General features: G+C 35.9%; 1 protein-coding gene across 5 annotated transcripts in view; it reads right to left on the reverse strand.

The window, feature by feature from the left end:
* The window catches only part of LOC125675520 (glutamate carboxypeptidase 2-like), a 283,989-nt gene that overhangs the window by 47,679 nt on the left and 216,291 nt on the right, over positions 1-20,019 (reverse strand). The window contains exon 1 of one of the 5 annotated variants that reach the window (XM_056158506.1): positions 1,955-5,160. The exons of the other annotated variants lie outside the window; for them this stretch is intronic. Within the exon in view, the coding sequence (XP_056014481.1) occupies positions 1,955-1,980 (26 nt within the window). The 5' untranslated portion in view covers positions 1,981-5,160. Of the gene's footprint in view, positions 1-1,954; positions 5,161-20,019 lie in introns of those variants that run through there. 5 annotated transcript variants of the gene reach the window in all.

Consider the following 20,019-nt stretch of genomic DNA (forward strand, 5'->3'; position numbering starts at 1 on the left):
GAGCAGAGAGTCTGTCGTATGTAATTTGACAAAGGAAGAATGTTTTTCTTTGTCTTCTCCCCAGTACATTAGCACTCGTTATTCATTAGTACATGTATATGTAACTGGGCTAGCTACGGGTGGCGAAAGGGTAATAATTTTATCACTAATTAGGTGTGTCTTATGTTATATCTTTCCCCTTTTCCTTTTATATCGTATTCATGTTTAGATACTAATTTTAGATGTTAATTTTATGTTTGTTACATGTTTTAATGCAGGATCACAATGGAAACTAGCTATATGCTAATTTATGTTAAAGGCTATTATTATTATTATTAAAGGATCAAAGACGTAGAAATACGAAAATATGTCTTTTTCCTTTTGCTGTCCGTTTACGGTTCGTTTTGCAACGGGTGACCGTCCATTTAGCATTGATTTTGATTCTGTTTAATCTGTTGATTCATTTTAGCACTATATTTCATTTCGCATATACATATATTATACCCTTTCCATCGCCTAATTAGTGCAACATTGTTAACACCTCGTTCAACGTCGACTTGGTCTATACTAACAGACACCAAGTTAGAGTCGGGTTTCTGTCGTCATAAATTATCATCTTTGGTCGTTTCTGGAAAACAAGAGGAACACAGGCCTTATCGGTCACCTGAGTACTAGTTAAAAGTACCATTAGTCCCACAGACCTTATCGGTCACCTGAGTACTAAGTTAAAAGTGTCACTAATCTCAAGGGCTAAATATCTAGGAAAAAAAACCATGTTCGAGATATCTAGATTCTAATATTCAGCAACAGCTTAAAACAAGGTGTGTTCTTAATAATTCAATGCCCTTTCAAGGGCTTTACATAATATGATATATACGATATCACTAATTTGGACCCACCTTTAAGTCAAAAAATGAGGTTGTTGTTTCAGTAAACTTTAAAAAAGTCCTTCAAATGATAAAGACATCAATCACTTTAACAATTTTGGCTCCACCCTGAAAACAAACACTTACCCCCTAGGATAATGAAATTTACAATTTTGGTAAAGGACTACCTACTCCTTCTAAATATCCATTTAGTTTCAATTTAGTATCAATAGCATTAATGCAAATATTATTTATATGTTTTGCACATATACAATATATATACCAAGATTGACCCCGTCAGAACCTCTACCCCGATGATTATGAAATTTACAATTTTGGTAGAGGCCCTCCTGCTTTACATCATGATGCATTTAGTTTTTCTTACACATGTGTGGTTCTAAAGAAGATTTTTGAAAATTGGTCAATTTTTGGCAGTTTTTGCCCCACCCCACAGACCCCAGGGGTGCAGGAGACCTGAAAATTACAATTTATATCCCTTTGTCCCGAATTGGAATGGTAGTTATTAAGAAGAAGTTTAAAATGTTCAATTGTGAACGCCCGACGGACGACGACCAATTGCAAAAGGTCACCTGAGGGACTCAGGTGACCTAAAAATCCGGCCTATGAAAGTAAACAGAGATCTAAATGTTTATTTCATTTTCGAAAACACACGAGGGTGAGAATTTTCTCTCCGTATAATCTACCTTCATTCTATCGGAATTCCCGGTCGTTAAAATTGATGCACTATATTAATCAAGATTCATACTCGCATTGTTTACAACTGCAGTGCATTCACGAGGAAATGGTTATCATTACAATTTGGAAAAGACATTGGAAACGTCAACATCAACTAATACATGATGTAGCCAACACCGTGCTTAGCATTTAACACCGTGCTTAGCATTTAACACCGTGCTTAGCATTTAACAGCACTGACGTTTTATTCATTTAAATCTTTCATTGTCATTCAAATTTCACTTATTTTCTCTTTCATGAATATTTATGGTTAATTTAGTGTTATAAATCACAGTACTGCCAGGCAGTTAACAGGATTTTTCGACTGTATTGATCTAATATCGAATGGAATCAATAGTTCTGGAAACTGTTACCTTAACGTTTCCTGCGAGGAAAACATAGTTCCTCCTCTACACAAGTTGTTCCAAAATGCAATTCTTCAACTTCACAGGTAGAAGTTTATCGAGGTGATAAAACAGACACGTGCGCATTTGCGAGTGACGGTAAATTTAATACGACATTCTTTTTAAGAGTGCGTGTAAAATACATTTAAAAGGGTAAACTATCCAAGATAAAGCAGACGATAATTTGTCGCCAGATTAAAACTGGTTAAATCAGTTCTAAAATGGTTCTCATAAATACACATCGAAACAAGCCCTATGATGTAAATCAAACATGGCAACATCTGTTAAAAGCACACGCAGTCCATGACCCAACACAGTGACCTTTTTTAAATACACATTTCAAGTTCAAGTTCTTTATTAATTTATTAATTTAAGCTTTACAGCTTATCAGTATAACATTCTAAATAATTTATACATATGATCTATGGTGAGAAAGACCGCTACAGCGACCGTGTAATTTGGAAGATTCTAACTCAAAACGCCTTGGTAGTCAAGAGGAATTACCAGCCATAGATGGGCAATATCAAATAATCTTAGGTTGTTAGAGTGGCTTCAAATCCTATTGGATACTTTTACTCTGCTTTCATCCTCTACTGTACAGAATCTAAGTCCTTTTTAACGCTTTTTTCTCTCTCTAAAACCAGCATGATTTAGTTGCATGATATTGTATTACTTGGAGGACAATCAATGCATGAGTTTACTTGATAAAAAAAAAATAAATCTTAGTGTTACGTGTCTTCTTAGTCCATTTTATAATGCAGTCTAAAAAATTTACAAAATATTTCAGAAATAAATTTAAAATTGAGAACAATTTCGATGTGAAACGTTGTATACATTATTCATTACATGTAAATCGGCAAAGAAATTAGAAGTTCACGGTCACCGCATAAAATTTGATGACTCTTAATATTCTTTAAAAATATTTTTCGTCGAGGAGGGGGGGGGGGGGCAATAACTTGAGGAAAAATCAATAAATGCAATAACTATTAGCCGTCTCCAAGAACTTTTTCGTATAGTTATAACAAACCGTAAATCATTTTGTTACAATCAATCCAATTCCATATAATTGTATTTCAGTTGAACTTCAATTGACCAAAAACTGAGAAATACATTATTCGATAATCATCGTACTTTTTCAATTTAAAAAAAAAAAGGAGGAAAGCCAATAGACTTACCCATTCGTCTAGATTCACACAAACAACCACCGGGGAGAGGTTACAAGCTGAAAAGTTCTTATTGCAAAACAATGCTGACAAACTTTTATTAGCTCACCTGAGCTGAAAGTTCTGATTGAAGTTCGCTCATAGTCTGTCTGTCTGTCTACCCTTTCGTCCGTCCGTCTGATTCAAGTTTTTTTTTTTTCAATTGAAAGGTCAAGTAAGTGCAAGAGGCCCAAAGGCCCGAGTATTAAAATGTATAACTAGCTCAAAGGGCTACGACATCAATAATAACTTTCCTGTTCTGCATATTTAAATTAAATTTTAATATAAAACAAGATGTATTCTTAAATCACAAATGCCCCAGGTGTCCATACTGGTAGACATTACATTATATAATCATGTTGTATTAACACTATATGCCTATTTTGGAACCGCCCTAGAGTCCAAATCCTGGGGTTGCGATATTTACAATTTTTCTACATCCCTTTCTGCTTTTCCTAAATATGCAATTAGTTTTGATATATTGTATCAGCAAAATCAAAGAAATCTTTCATATGATAAAGATAGTTAATCCCTTTGACCATTTTGGTCCCATTCGAATATCAAAACCCTACCTAGGATCATAAAATTTATAATTTTGGTACATGGCAAATTGTTCCTACTAAATATTCAGTGTCGATAATGCTAAAGAAATTGTTATCTAAACGTTTTACACATGAACACTATAATTCAAGTTTGGCCCCATTCTGAATCATGATACCCCGGGGATCATGAAATTTACAATAATGGTAAAAATGTTCAATAGTTGACGGACGAAGACCAATAGCACTAGGTCAACTGAGTGATTCAGGTGACCTAAAGATGTAAATAGGGTGGGGAGCTTAAAAATCAGCTTAATTAAGAACCACTGAACCACCCAAAGAATCACAGAACTAGATAAAACTTGTATAAAAGCTTCCATTTACAATTTTATTCAGGTTTGTTCAATTTTTCACGAGAATCACAAGGGTGTAATATGTCAATTTTATATTTAAACTTTCTTATGTACATGTAAAATAGGTTCCTGATTATCCACACCATGACTTCTGGAGCTTGGGTGATCAGGTGAGTAGGATTATAAATGAGACTTCTTTTGGAAATCCCCTTGAGTCCCACAATGGTTCAGCTTGTTAAATCAATGTGCAATCATCCTCATGTAGAGTAGATTTAAATATGTTCACACTTTGACCTCAGGTTCAAGGGGGTCATAAGAGAAGGCTTGTAATTCTGGATGGGGCCATTTTATGGGTTTAAAGTTTATCACTGAGATAATTGCATGCAAGAAAATTCTAAAAAATTTATAAGAACCAAATGGGTTTAGTTTATTAAATAATTACGAAAGCATCCTCATCAAGTGTAGATTTAAGTCTCGTCACACCATGAGACCTGCTCCAAGGACAGCGCCACGACAGTGAGGTTGAAAGTTCACAAAGGAATAGGAAACGGTTTTAAAAAGCTTCATCTCCATACCCAGTACCCATCAAAGTACAACTTATCAATTTCATATGTACATGTAACTAAGCATCCTCACGCAATGTAGATTGATGTTTGTTCACAGCAGGATACTCCACCCCCCATCCCCCCACCCCCACCCCCAAAAGTTATAGGGGGTCACAATTAGAGGGCTCATTACAGTACTGCTCTTAATATTTACATTTCCAATTAGTCCCGTGGGGATCCGGGTTAGAATAGGTCTTCAGTACCCCTTGCTTGTCGTAGAAGGCGACTAAATGGGGCGGTCCTTTGGATGATTCCGCAAAAACCGAGGTCCCGTGTCACAGTAGGTGTGACACGATAAATATCCCTCCCTGCTCAAAAGCCATAAACGCCGAGCATAGGTCTAAAGTTTGCAGCCCTTCACCGGCAATGGTGACGTCTCCATACGAGTGGAAGATTCTCGAGAGGGACGTTAAACAATATTCAATCAGTCAATCAATTAATCTTTGCCCACGCTGTCTTTACCTATTGTAATGATAGCCATTTCCTCATGAATGCTAAGCAGTTATGAACAAAGTGTGTATGAATCTTGTTGAATATAGTACCTCTATTTAAACGACTGGGAATTCCGATAAATATGAAAGTAGAATGCGAAAATCATGTTTGAAAATACATGAGGGCATGAATTGCAATGCTTCACGACGGCAAACTGTTCGAATAATAATGTATAACGCGCTTCATATAGTATGCTGGCGTGAAGCATTGCAGTTCATACTCTCGTGTGTTATCAAAAATGAAATTCATTTCTTAAATATCGGAAAATTCAGCAACTCAGGTGAGCGATGTGGCTGTATATCTCTTGTTTCTTCATGATATGAATTTGGCATTAGGGAATCTAGCTAATGATATACAGAACCTTTGTTACTATATCTTGTACGTGAATGACAGTACCACATATCTGATGACGCGTTAAGTCATTGCGCCAACAGTACGACACGAAACAGCAGAAAACTCAGATCAACCTATCTAAAGCTGCTCCACAAACAAGCTAATCTGAGAGCAATAACAAGGACATTGACCTATCCACTCTTAATTTTAAAAGATTTATCGACACACAATATCCTTCAGACACTGGTGATCTTGACAGAAAGATTCCTATGAAAAATGAAAATCACGGTCAAATACTCCGTTTCATCACGAGTGGGCCCTGACTAGCCCGCACTTCCAATAATAGATGAGTTATCAACAGTTTATCAAAAGCTGTTCTGATGTTTAAAAATTATAAAACTCTTTTATCACGCTCGTGATTCCAACCGCATTTTGGATTGCGAAAGAAAACGCAGACATTTATCAATATGACTACAATACCAGACCCTCAGAATATCGCTAGCAATGACAGTAACTTTAACATTCAAAGATTTCAGAGATGTGTATAAACTACCGGACAGGGATGAAACAAACATCTGATGGTGTTGTGAAGGGAATCAAAAACTAGTATCAGCATATCAGATGAACCCCTCATTCTTATCTTAGGGAACAACGGTAAACTACACCAAGACACATAGGGAACTTACTGGTGAATTTACAACACATGTAATGTGTATACAAGTAAATACAACAGAGTTATTTACCTACAGCTGTCATAATCTGAAATGTCGCATTATAATAAAAGTATGAGATAAAGGCAACATTCTTATTTTATACAGGAGTATTTTGTCCTAAGGAATATGTGATACCAACGCGATGACGACGGGGTGAAAAGGTTTTCTATGTGTACTAAATAAATTATATAAAGAACCACGAGGAAGCTCTTCTAATAAACCCCCGGGGAAGCGTTTCTAGGAGAAGGTTTACTACACGACACCCAGGTCATTTGTTCAGAGCAATCACGGTGATTTTGGAATGATTCTATTATATTTGATATTGCCTGGTTTTCTATGGAAAGCTTTTTAAACAATAATCATATAAATAGTCTGATTTTGATTACGGATTACTCCGTTTGCCTGATCAGGATACAGGGCTCACGGTGAGTGTGATCGGTCAACAGGGGATGCTTACTCCTCCTAGGCACCTGATCCTACCTCTGGTGTTTCCACATCTTCACTAGCCAAGGGTTTTCGGTCCAATCCGTTTATGGGGAGCGGAGGGGGACCGAAAACTCTTGGCTAGCGAAGATGGTGTTTCCAGGGGTCTGTGTTTCTCCTGCTCTTAATTTTGTATTATCTATGGGAGCTATGAAATTGATCACTGCTCTTTACCTTCATTTTTTCTCAAAATAAGATGTCCACGTCATTGGGGATATACTTACATGCATTACATTTATTTATCACAATTTCCGAATCCCGTGTGGATCCAGGTTAGAATAGGTCCTCCTCAATACCCCTTGCTTGTCGTAAGAGGCGACTAAATGGGGCGGTCCTTCGGATGAGACCGCAAAAACCGAGGTCCCGTGTCACAACAGGTGTGTCACGATAAAGATCCCTCTCTGTTCAAAGACCCTAAGCGCCGACCATAGGTCTGAATTTTGCAGACCTTCACCGGCAATGGTGACGTCTCCATACGAGTGAAGAATTCTCGAGCGAGATGTTAAACAATATACAATCAATCAATCATCAAATTGAATGGTCACAATAATCCTCACTTGAGACTGGTAAGATTAACTACAACTGTTATTTTCCTATGGAGGAGTATCATGTATTTATGGGACATTTTTATTTACTAACTCTTCGCGAGTTATGTGTCTGTCCATTCGTCTGTTCGTTGGTTAGATATTGATTCCTATTGGTTTTCAAGGTCAGATGTAAAGGTCAAAGTCACTAGAGAGAAAATTCCGAAGATCTTGAGCATACTTTGTCATTTTTAGGGTTATCATTGGATTTCAAGGTTAAATATGAAAGACCAAGGTCACTGTAACACGGAGTGTGCGGTATCTTAAAAGTAACTGTTACAAGTATGTCTTAGTCAATCTTTGTCAAACTTATATGCAGGAACAATACTTACATTGCAGTAAGTAAGTAATTTTTATTTAAAGTCGTAACTATTTCTGATATTATTATGCTATAGGTTCTCCGAGATTGATTGATTGTATATTGTTTAACGTCCCTCTCGAGAATTTTTCACTTATATGGAGGCGTCACCATTACCGGTGAAGGGCTGCAGAATTTAGGCCTATGCTCGGCGCCCATGGCCTTTGAGCATGGAGGGATCTTTATCGTGCCACACCTGCTGTGATACGGGACCTCGGTTTTTGCGTTCTCATCCGAAGGACGGCCCCATTTAGTCGCCTCTTTCAACAAACAAGGGGTACTGAGGACCTATTCTAACCCCAACCCCCACGGGACTGGTTCTTGGAGATTATCAAGGTTAAAGAAAGGGATAATGGCAGGCACAAAGTCTAGTTTCAGTGCATTCCTGTTTTGTAGTGTACTAATGTCTTGATATTTTACTCAAATTTCTAAGATTCTTAAATGAATGGATTTCAAGCTTAAATATAAAAATGTTAAGGTCATTGTAAGAGACAATCTAATTAAAATTAGATGTTAGATCCGCTCACATACTCGCTACACAATCTAATTAAAATTAGATGTTAGATCCGCTCACATACTCGCTACTGTAGCGAGTATGTGAGCGGATCTAACATCTAATTTTAATTAGATTGTGTAAGAGACTACTGGCTCCAAATTTGCAGGGACTCTAGTTTACAATATGATTCGTGATGAGTAGAAGACGAAATCATCAGAGGTATCCGATAATTCTCCGTTATCATCGTCGGATACCCACAGCTTATCTCGTCTTCTACAGCTTATCTCATCTTCTACTTATCGTGGGTATCCAATCATAATTGCGGAGGGGTGTCCCACTTAACGAAGAACTTGTTGCGAATAGGGGTAATGTACATTTCTCTACAAACGATCGCAATAAACAAGGTGATTATTTCAGGATTAAAAAGAAATGCACACATTGAACTTCAAACTATTGCAACACCATATTTGCTAAGTGGGACATCCTTGCAACATCGAACAGAACTGTTAAATTTTCTTTCCGAGTGACCTTGGTCTCTTGAAAATATTAGGAACCAAGGTCATTGCGATAAAAAAGTACCCATGTAAGTGGCATTAAAACCGAACACCAATCAATTCTATGATTACCGGGTGGAAGTAAATAAGAAATTCATTACATAACGACAGCAAAATCTATCATTCGAGATTTATAAGAGTGCTTCACACCGGCAATAGCCGTAGGGACTTCGTCTTTGATAAAGGAACGCTCGCTGCCAATTGGCAATTTTGATAACATAGATATTTGTTTATTGCTTTTTTTACATCCCAATGGATGATTTATCACTTGTTTGAATTTTTGGTTATTATTATGAGTTTTTCTCTCAGTCTCTGAATCCCATGGGGGACAATGATTACGAAAATCACAATTTATGTTGATCTCATCCCCCACCATGCTTCATATCAAATTTGAAGACAATTGGCCTTGTAGTATTCAAGAAGTTAAAAATATCCAATTGTTAACGGACAACGCACGACGACGGACGAACATCAATGGAATAGGTCACCTGAGTGACTCAGGTGACTCAGGTGACCTAAATGTGGGTAGCCCCCAAAAAAGATGTACATGTATTAGTTTAAACAATATTGTATTCAAAAAATAATTGAACAGGATTAGGCAACAGGCATATCCTATGAATACCCTCTCCTTACAATGTCGAGGCAATGTTATACATATGTATAAATGATTATACATAAACATTACATGTATATGCCAAGTTTTGAAGTTTTTCCAAATCGATGTACATGTATCTGACATTCAAATATGCGAATAGGTAAATCACAATATGCTTGAAATCATGAAACAATGTAAATAAGGCAATACATCCTTCACTTCTTCTACATTTATGATACGATGGATTTCTCTTTGAATCCGAGTTTTGCACATTTTCATTTTTTTATTTAGAAATATATTTTTGATTTCTACCTTGAGAAGGAATTATGAAACTCAAAAGAGAAACATTATTTAGATCATAGTGCTTGGTTGTTGTTTTTTTTTTGGGGGGGGGGGGGGCTACAGTGTGCTAAACTTGACTTTTTTGCACTTCAAATTTACACATGATTTATTCGTATAAACTCGATTTGTCTGTAGGTGTCACTGTCAACACAACATAAGCAACACAAATAAATCATTACAATCAATTAAATACATACCCGTGTCTTCCAACAGTATAGATAAAAAAATTTACCACTAGCAGATTAAGAATAAATAATATCCTTTGAGCTTAAATATACGGGATAATCCCGTTCTTGGCACGCTAATATTGACTACGGACAACTCCGTTTACCTGATCAAGACATAGGGCTCACGGCGGGTGTGACCGGTCGATAGGGGATGCGTACTCTTCCTAGGCACCTGATCCCACCTCTGGTATATCCAGGGGTCTGTGTTTGCCCAACTCTCTATTTTGTATTGCTTATAGGAGTTATAAAATTGATCACTGTTCGTTATCTTCACCTTTTATCATATAGAATTTGAGAACTCAAAAGAACATATTAAGAGTAATCGTATGTCGATTTAAAATTGTAAAGTCTTGTCTTAAAATATAGAATGGAACTTTAAAAAGTGTGTGTGTGTGGGGGGGGGGGGGTATTGATCATATCTTTTTAAATATTGGCCAAAATACAAAATTTTCATACAAAATGGGGTAAATTGAGAATTGCTGTTCCCTTTTGAAAAAAATATACCAACCAAATGAGTTTACAATATTTGAACTAGTTACAAGCATCTGCTACTTGTATCATTTACAAAAAATGCACGTCTAGAGGTATACACATTGACGATATATTGGATTTAACAGAAATGGTAAAACCGGGTAGATTCAGAACTTTTTGATTTCCTTCTGCCACAAAATGCAATCCTTTCCCAATCCTTTCAAAATTTTAATTGACAATTCATATATTTTTTTTACTGAATAGGTTTAAATAATAAATGCATAGCATGTATGGGCCAATAAAGTAAGTATTGAGTGGAGGAACTAACTTCCTTAAGAATCTACGCTCGTATTCAACATAATCTAATTAAAATCCGCTCTTCCTCTTCCTGTCTTGAGAGTCATGTTCTAATGAACCTCATGTTGTTATACACGACGAAGGAAACAATTCCATTGGCTGACAGAAAGCTCGTGCGTGGAATTCCATTGGCTGACAGAAAGCTCGTGCGTGGATCAAAGCATCTAAATTTAATTAGAATGACCCTCATCCACAAATGACTTAACCATTACATTATCACTTATATATGTCCCATCAGGGGCGGATCCAAAAACTCGTATCTTTTCCGCTCAGGAAGATCAAATGGCAAAAATAGAGATAATGTGTTTGAATTGTTCAACAAAAGAAAGGTTGCCACCCCTGTAACACCCCCCCCCCCCTAACTCCTCCACTAATCTGGTTTTGCTCGTGCACAGGAAGAGCATTCTATCAACATTGGGTAAACTGCATTTATATGTGTCCCTTCAACATTTTATTTAAAGATAATGGTCGATGATAATTTTCAACTATACTGCAAATTCACACACAATGTTCTAATTTTGTGATTTTTAACTATAGTACAAATCCATTTTAAGAATCTACTGGTATTCCTATGCGGAGCCGCTTTTGGTATTTATGAATATTTATAACATTACATTCACATCGCTTAATAAACAATTTCAGAGTGATCAGTGTAAAGAACGATAACTCTAGATTTTGTTATTGTGGGTAACCTGTCTCGGCCGAGGTTTGCGCGAACTTAGGACGCCCCGTTGGGGGGGGGGGGGGGGCTTTAGACAAGACTTGTCTGATCAAGAGACCAATCAATCCACAAGAATTCAAAAAATGTATGCACACATTCTTAAACAGCTGTTAAAGTTAATAGCAAAACACTCCAAAGAATGTTAACAAACTTACAGAGCACCACAACACCTGTCATCTAATAAGTACAGTTATTTCGTTATTCACAGCGTGTAATTTAAAGTGATCTTGTCATTGAGTATTTAAAGGGAATGGTTCACGATTTTCCCCCAAATTTTGTTTTTCACTTTAAATGATCAAAATCTAGTCTAATATGTTTAGAAGGTTTCACAAAAATATTAAGGTTATTTATCATGATAGAAGCTCATTGTAGAGAGTTGATTGTTTAAGGTTATTTATCAGGATAGAAGCTCATTGTAGAGAGTTGATTGTTTTGAAAACAAAGACTGAGGTGTGTTATTGTTTACGAAGTTTTCAAAATAAATGGATATTAAACTAAGTTTATCATATATATCACCTCTCAAGTACACTTTAGGTAAATTGTGTCATTTAAAAGTTGAGATTAAATGAAGATGCTTTAAATTACAAAATAGACATTTCACTGGTTTGTTTGTTTACATAAAAAGACTCGAGTCTTTGTTTACATAACACAGAGTTAAGGTTAAAATATTGCTCTTATCCTTACATTCAGACGGTCCAAAGTTTGGTTGTCAACATTAAATTAGTTATATGTTTGATTTTTAACATCAAAAATAAAAAATATTTCTTTCGAAAAACGTGGACCAGTCCCTTTAATCTAGAAGACAATTTCAAATAAGGTATCTAGAAAATATCACTTATCTTGTCAAGAAAATATTGTTATTTCTGGGGTTTTTTCTTTTAGATTGCCACAGGTTGTGCATTTGTATGATATAAACACGTGTATGTGTGTGATATAGACATGTGTGTGTGTATGATATAGACACGTGTATATGTATGATATAAACACGTGTATGTGTGTGATATAGACATGTGTGTGTGTGTGATATAGACATGTGTGTGTGTGTGATATAGACACGTGTATATGTATGATATAAACACGTGTATGTGTGTGATATAGACATGTGTATGTGTATGATATAAACACGTGTATGTGTGTGATATAGACATGATATAGACACGTGTATGTGTGTGATATAGACACGTGTGTGTGTGTGTGATATAGACATCTGTATGTGTGTGATATAGACACGTGTATGTGTGTGATATAGACATGTGTATGTGTGTGATATAGACACGTGTATATGTGTGATATAGACATGTGTATGTGTGATATAGACACGTGTATGTGTGTGATATAGACATGATATAGACACGTGGATGTGTGTGATATAGACATTTGTATGTGTGTGATATAGACACGTGTATATGTATGATATAGACATGATATAGACACGTGTATGTGTGTGATATAGACACGTGTATGTGTGTGATATAGACACGTGTATGTGTGATATAGACACGTGTATGTGTGTGATATAGACACGTGTATGTGTGTGATATAGACACGTGTATGTGTGATATAGACACGTGTATGTGTGATATAAACACGTGTATGTGTGTGATATAGACATGATATAGACACGTGTATGTGTGTGATATAGACACGTGTGTGTGTGATATAGACACGTGTATGTGTGTGATATAGACATGTGTATGTGTGTGATATAGACATGTGTATGTGTGATATAGACATGTGTATGTGTGTGATATAGACACGTGTATGTGTGTGATATAGACATGTATATGTATGATATAGACATGTGTATGTGTGTGATATAGACACGTGTATGTGTGTGATATAGACATGTATATGTATGATATAGACATGTGTATATGTATGATATAGACATGTGTATGTGTGTGATATAGACACGTGTATGTGTGATATAGACACGTGTATGTGTGATATAAACACGTGTATGTGTGTGATATAGACATGATATAGACACGTGTATGTGTGTGATATAGACACGTGTGTGTGTGTGTGATATAGACATCTGTATGTGTGTGATATAGACACGTGTATGTGTGTGATATAGACATGTGTATGTGTGTGATATAGACACGTGTATATGTGTGATATAGACATGTGTATGTGTGTGATATAGACACGTGTATGTGTGTGATATAGACACATGTATGTGTGTGATATAGACACATGTATGTGTGTGATATAGACACGTGTATGTGTATGATATAGACATGATATAGACATGTGTATGTGTGTGATATAGACATCTGTATGTGTGTGATATAGACATTTGTATGTGTGTGATATAGACACGTGTATGTGTGTGATATAGACATGTGTATGTGTGTGATATAGACACGTGTATGTGTGTGATATAGACACGTGTATGTGTGTGATATAGACACGTGTATGTGTGTGATATAGACATGTGTATGTGTGTGATATAGACACGTGTATATATATGATATAGACATGATATAGACACGTGTATGTGTGATATAGACACGTGTATGTGTGTGATATAGACACATGTATGTGTGTGATATAGACACGTGTATGTGTATGATATAGACACGTGTATGTGTGATATAGACACGTGTATGTGTGTGATATAGACATGATATAGACACGTGGATGTGTGTGATATAGACATTTGTATGTGTGTGATATAGACACGTGTATATGTATGATATAGACATGATATAGACACGTGTATGTGTGTGATATAGACACGTGTATGTGTGTGATATAGACATGTGTATGTGTATGATATAGACATGATATAGACACGTGGATGTGTGTGATATAGACATTTGTATGTGTGTGATATAGACACGTGTATATGTATGATATAGACATGATATAGACACCTGTATGTGTGTGATATAGACACGTGTATGTGTGTGATATAGACATGTGTATGTGTGTGATATAGACACGTGTATGTGTGATATAGACACGTGTATGTGTGTGATATAGACATGATATAGACACGTGGATGTGTGTGATATAGACATTTGTATGTGTGTGATATAGACACGTGTATATGTATGATATAGACATGATATAGACACCTGTATGTGTGTGATATAGACACGTGTATGTGTGTGATATAGACATGTGTATGTGTGTGATATAGACACGTGTATGTGTGATATAGACATGTGTATGTGTGTGATATAGACACGTGTATGTGTGTGATATAGACACGTGTATATGTATGATATAGACATGATATAGACACGTGTATGTGTGATATAGACACGTGTATGTGTGTGATATAGACATGATATAGACACGTGGATGTGTGTGATATAGACATTTGTATGTGTGTGATATAGACACGTGTATATGTATGATATAGACATGATATAGACACGTGTATGTGTGTGATATAGACACGTGTATGTGTGTGATATAGACATGATATAGACACGTGTATGTGTGTGATATAGACACGTGTATGTGTGTGATATAGACATCTGTATGTGTGTGATATAGACACGTGTATGTGTGTGATATAGACATGATATAGACACGTGTATGTGTGTGATATAGACACGTGTATGTGTGTGATATAGACATCTGTATGTGTGTGATATAGACACGTGTATGTGTGTGATATAGACATCTGTATATGTATGATATAGACACGTGTATGTGTGTGATATAGACATGATATAGACACGTGTATGTGTGTGATATAGACATGATATAGACACGTGTATGTGTGTGATATAGACATGATATAGACACGTGTATGTGTGTGATATAGACATGATATAGACACGTGTATGTGTGTGATATAGACATGATATAGACACGTGTATGTGTGTGATATAGACACGTGTATATGTATGATATAGACACGTGTATGTGTGTGATATAGACACGTGTATGTGTGTGATATAGACACGTGTATGTGTGTGATATAGACACGTGTATGTGTGATATAGACACGTGTATGTGTGTGATATAGACACGTGTATGTGTGTGATATAGACACGTGTATGTGTGTGATATAGACACGTGTATGTGTGTGATATAGACACGTGTATGTGTGTGATATAGACACGTGTATGTGTTATATAGACACGTGTATGTGTGTGATATAGACACGTGTATGTGTGTGATATAGACACGTGTATGTGTGATATAGACACGTGTATGTGTGATATAGACATGTGTATGTGTGTGATATAGACATGTGTATGTGTGTGATATAGACACGTGTATGTGTGTGATATAGACACGTGTATGTGTGTGATATAGACATGTGTATGTGTGTGATATAGACATGTGTATGTGTGTGATATAGACACGTGTATGTGTGTGATATAGACACGTGTATGTGTGTGATATAGACACGTGGATGTGTGTGATAAGATAGACATGTGTGTGATATAGACATGTGTATGTGTGTGATATAGACACGTGTATGTGTGTGATATAGACACGTGTATGTGTATGATATAGACACGTGTATATGTATGATATAGACATGTGTATGTGTGTGATATAGACATGTGTATGTGTGTGATATAGACATGTGTATGTGTGTGATATAGACATGTGTATGTGTGTGATATAGACACGTGTATGTGTGTGATATAGACATGTGTATGTGTGTGATATAGACACATGTATATGTATGATATAGACATGTGTATGTGTGTGATATAGACATGTGTATATGTATGATATAGACATGTGTATGTGTGTGATATAGACATGTGTATATGTGTGATATAGACACGTGTATGTGTGTGATATAGACATGTGTATGTGTGTGATATAGACATGTGTATATGTGTGATATAGACATGTGTATGTGTGTGATATAGACATGTGTATGTGTGTGATATAGACACGTGTATGTGTGTGATATAGACATGTGTATATGTGTGATATAGACATGTGTATGTGTGTGATATAGACACGTGTATGTGTGTGATATAGACATGTGTATGTGTGTGATATAGACACGTGTATGTGTGTGATATAGACATGTGTATGTGTGTGATATAGACACGTGTATATGTATGATATAGACACGTGTGTGTGTGTGTGATATAGACATCTGTATGTGTGTTATATAGACACGTGTATGTGTGTGATATAGACACGTGTATATGTATGATATAGACATGTGTATGTGTGTTATATAGACATGTGTATGTGTGTGATATAGACATTTGTATGTGTGTGATATAGACACGTGTATGTGTGTGATATAGACACGTGTATGTGTGTGATATAGACATGTATGTGTGTGATATAGACACGTGTATGTGTATGATATAGACACGTGTATGTGTGTGATATAGACATGATATAGACACGTGTGTATGTGTGTGATATAGACATGTATGTGTGTGATATAGACACGTGTATATGTATGATATAGACATGTGTATGTGTGTGATATAGACACGTGTATGTGTATGATATAGACACGTGTATGTGTATGATATAGACATGTGTATGTGTGTGATATAGACATCTGTATGTGTGTGATATAGACATTTGTATGTGTGTGATATAGACACGTGTATGTGTGTGATATAGACATGTGTATGTGTGTGATATAGACACGTGTATGTGTGTGATATAGACACGTGTATGTGTGTGATATAGACACGTGTATGTGTGTGATATAGACATGTATGTGTGTGATATAGACACGTGTATGTGTGTGATATAGACATGATATAGATATGTGTATGTGTGTGATATAGACGTGTATGTGTGTGATATAGACATGTGTATATGTATGATATAGACACGTGTATGTGTGTGATATAGACATGTGTATGTGTGTGATATAGACATGTGTATGTGTGTGATATAGACACGTGTATGTGTGTGATATAGACATGTGTATATGTATGATATAGACATGTGTATGTGTGTGATATAGACATGTGTATGTGTGTGATATAGACACGTGTATGTGTGTGATATAGACACGTGTATGTGTGTGATATAGACACGTGTATGTGTGTGGTATAGACATGTGTATGTGTGATATAGACATGTGTATGTGTGTGATATAGACACGTGTATATGTATGATATAGACATGTGTATGTGTGTGATATAGACATTTGTATGTGTGTGATATAGACACGTGTATGTGTGTGATATAGACATGTGTATGTGTGTGATATAGACACATGTATGTGTGTGATATAGACACGTGTATGTGTATGATATAGACATGTGTATGTGTGTGATATAGACATTTGTATGTGTGTGATATAGACACATGGATGTGTGTGATATAGACACGTGTATGTGTGTGATATAGACACGTGTATATGTATGATATAGACACGTGTATGTGTGTGATATAGACACGTGTATGTGTGTGATATAGACATGTGTATGTGTGTGATATAGACATGATATAGACATGTGTGTGTGTATGATATAGACACGTGTATATGTATGATATAGACATGTGTATGTGTGTGATATAGACATGTGTATGTGTGTGATATAGACATGATATAGACATGTGTATGTGTGTGATATAGACATGTGTATCTGTGTGATATAGACATGTGTATGTGTGTGATATAGACACGTGTATGTGTGTGGTATAGACATGTGTATGTGTGTGATATAGACATGTGTATTTGTGATATAGACATGTGTATGTGTGTGATATAGACACGTGTATATGTATGATATAGACATGTGTATGTGTGTGATATAGACATGTGTATGTGTGTGATATAGACATGTGTATGTGTGTGATATAGACATGTGTATGTGTGTGATATAGACACGTGTATGTGTGTGATATAGACACGTGTATGTGTATGATATAGACACGTGTATGTGTGTGATATAGACATGATATAGACACGTGTGTATGTGTGTGATATAGACATGTATGTGTGTGATATAGACACGTGTATATGTATGATATAGACATGTGTATGTGTGTGATATAGACACATGTATATGTGTGATATAAACACGTGTATATGTATGATATAGACATGATATAGACACGTGTATGTGTGTGATATAGACACGTGTATGTGTATGATATAGACATGATATAGACACGTGTATGTGTGTGATATACACACGTGGATGTGTGTGATATAGACATGTGTATGTGTGTGATATAGACACGTGTATGTGTGTGATATAGACATGTGTATGTGTGTGATATAGACACGTGTATGTGTGTGATATAGACACGTGTATGTGTATGATATAGACATGATATAGACACGTGTATGTGTGTGATATACACACGTGGATGTGTGTGATATAGACATGTGTATGTGTGTGATATAGACACGTGTGTGTGTGTGTGATATAGACATCTGTATGTGTGTGATATAGACACATGTATGTGTGTGATATAGACATCTGTATGTGTGTGATATAGACATGTGTATATGTGTGATATAGACATGATATAGACACGTGTATGTGTGTGATATAGACATGATATAGACACGTGTATGTGTGTGATATAAACACATGTATGTGTGTGATATAGACACGTGTATATATATGATATAGACATGATATAGACACGTGTATGTGTGTGATATAGACATCTGTATGTGTGTGATATAGACATTTGTATGTGTGTGATATAGACACGTGTATGTGTGTGATATAGACATGTGTATGTGTGTGATATAGACATGTGTATATGTATGATATAGACATGTGTATGTGTGTGATATAGACACGTGTATATCTATGATATAGACATGATATAGACACGTGTATGTGTGTGATATAAACACGTGTATATGTATGATATAGACATGTGTATGTGTGTGATATAGACATGTGTATGTGTGTGATATAGACATTTGTATGTGTGTGATATAGACACATGTATATCTATGATATAGACATGATATAGACACGTGTATGTGTGTGATATAAACACGTGTATATGTATGATATAGACATGTGTATGTGTGTGATATAGACATGTGTATGTGTGTGATATAGACACGTGTATGTGTGTGATATAGACATGATATAGACACGTGTATGTGTGTGATATAGACACATGTATGTGTGTGATATAGACACGTGTATGTGTGTGATATAGACATGATATAGACACGTGTATGTGTGTGATATAGACATGTGTATGTGTGTGATATAGACACGTGTATGTGTGTGATATAGACATGATATAGACACGTGTATGTGTGTGATATAGACATGATATAGACATGTGTATGTGTGTGATATAGACACGTGTATGTGTGTGATATAGACATGTGTATGTGTGTGATATAGACACGTGTATGTGTGTGATATAGACACGTGTATGTGTATGATATAGACATGATATAGACACGTGTATGTGTGTGATATACACACGTGGATGTGTGTGATATAGACATGTGTATGTGTGTGATATAGACACGTGTGTGTGTGTGTGATATAGACATCTGTATGTGTGTGATATAGACACATGTATGTGTGTGATATAGACATCTGTATGTGTGTGATATAGACATGTGTATATGTGTGATATAGACATGATATAGACACGTGTATGTGTGTGATATAGACATGATATAGACACGTGTATGTGTGTGAT

This window comes from Ostrea edulis, chromosome 3, assembly GCF_947568905.1.
Source record: "Ostrea edulis chromosome 3, xbOstEdul1.1, whole genome shotgun sequence".
NCBI classification, from domain to species: domain Eukaryota; kingdom Metazoa; phylum Mollusca; class Bivalvia; order Ostreida; family Ostreidae; genus Ostrea; species Ostrea edulis.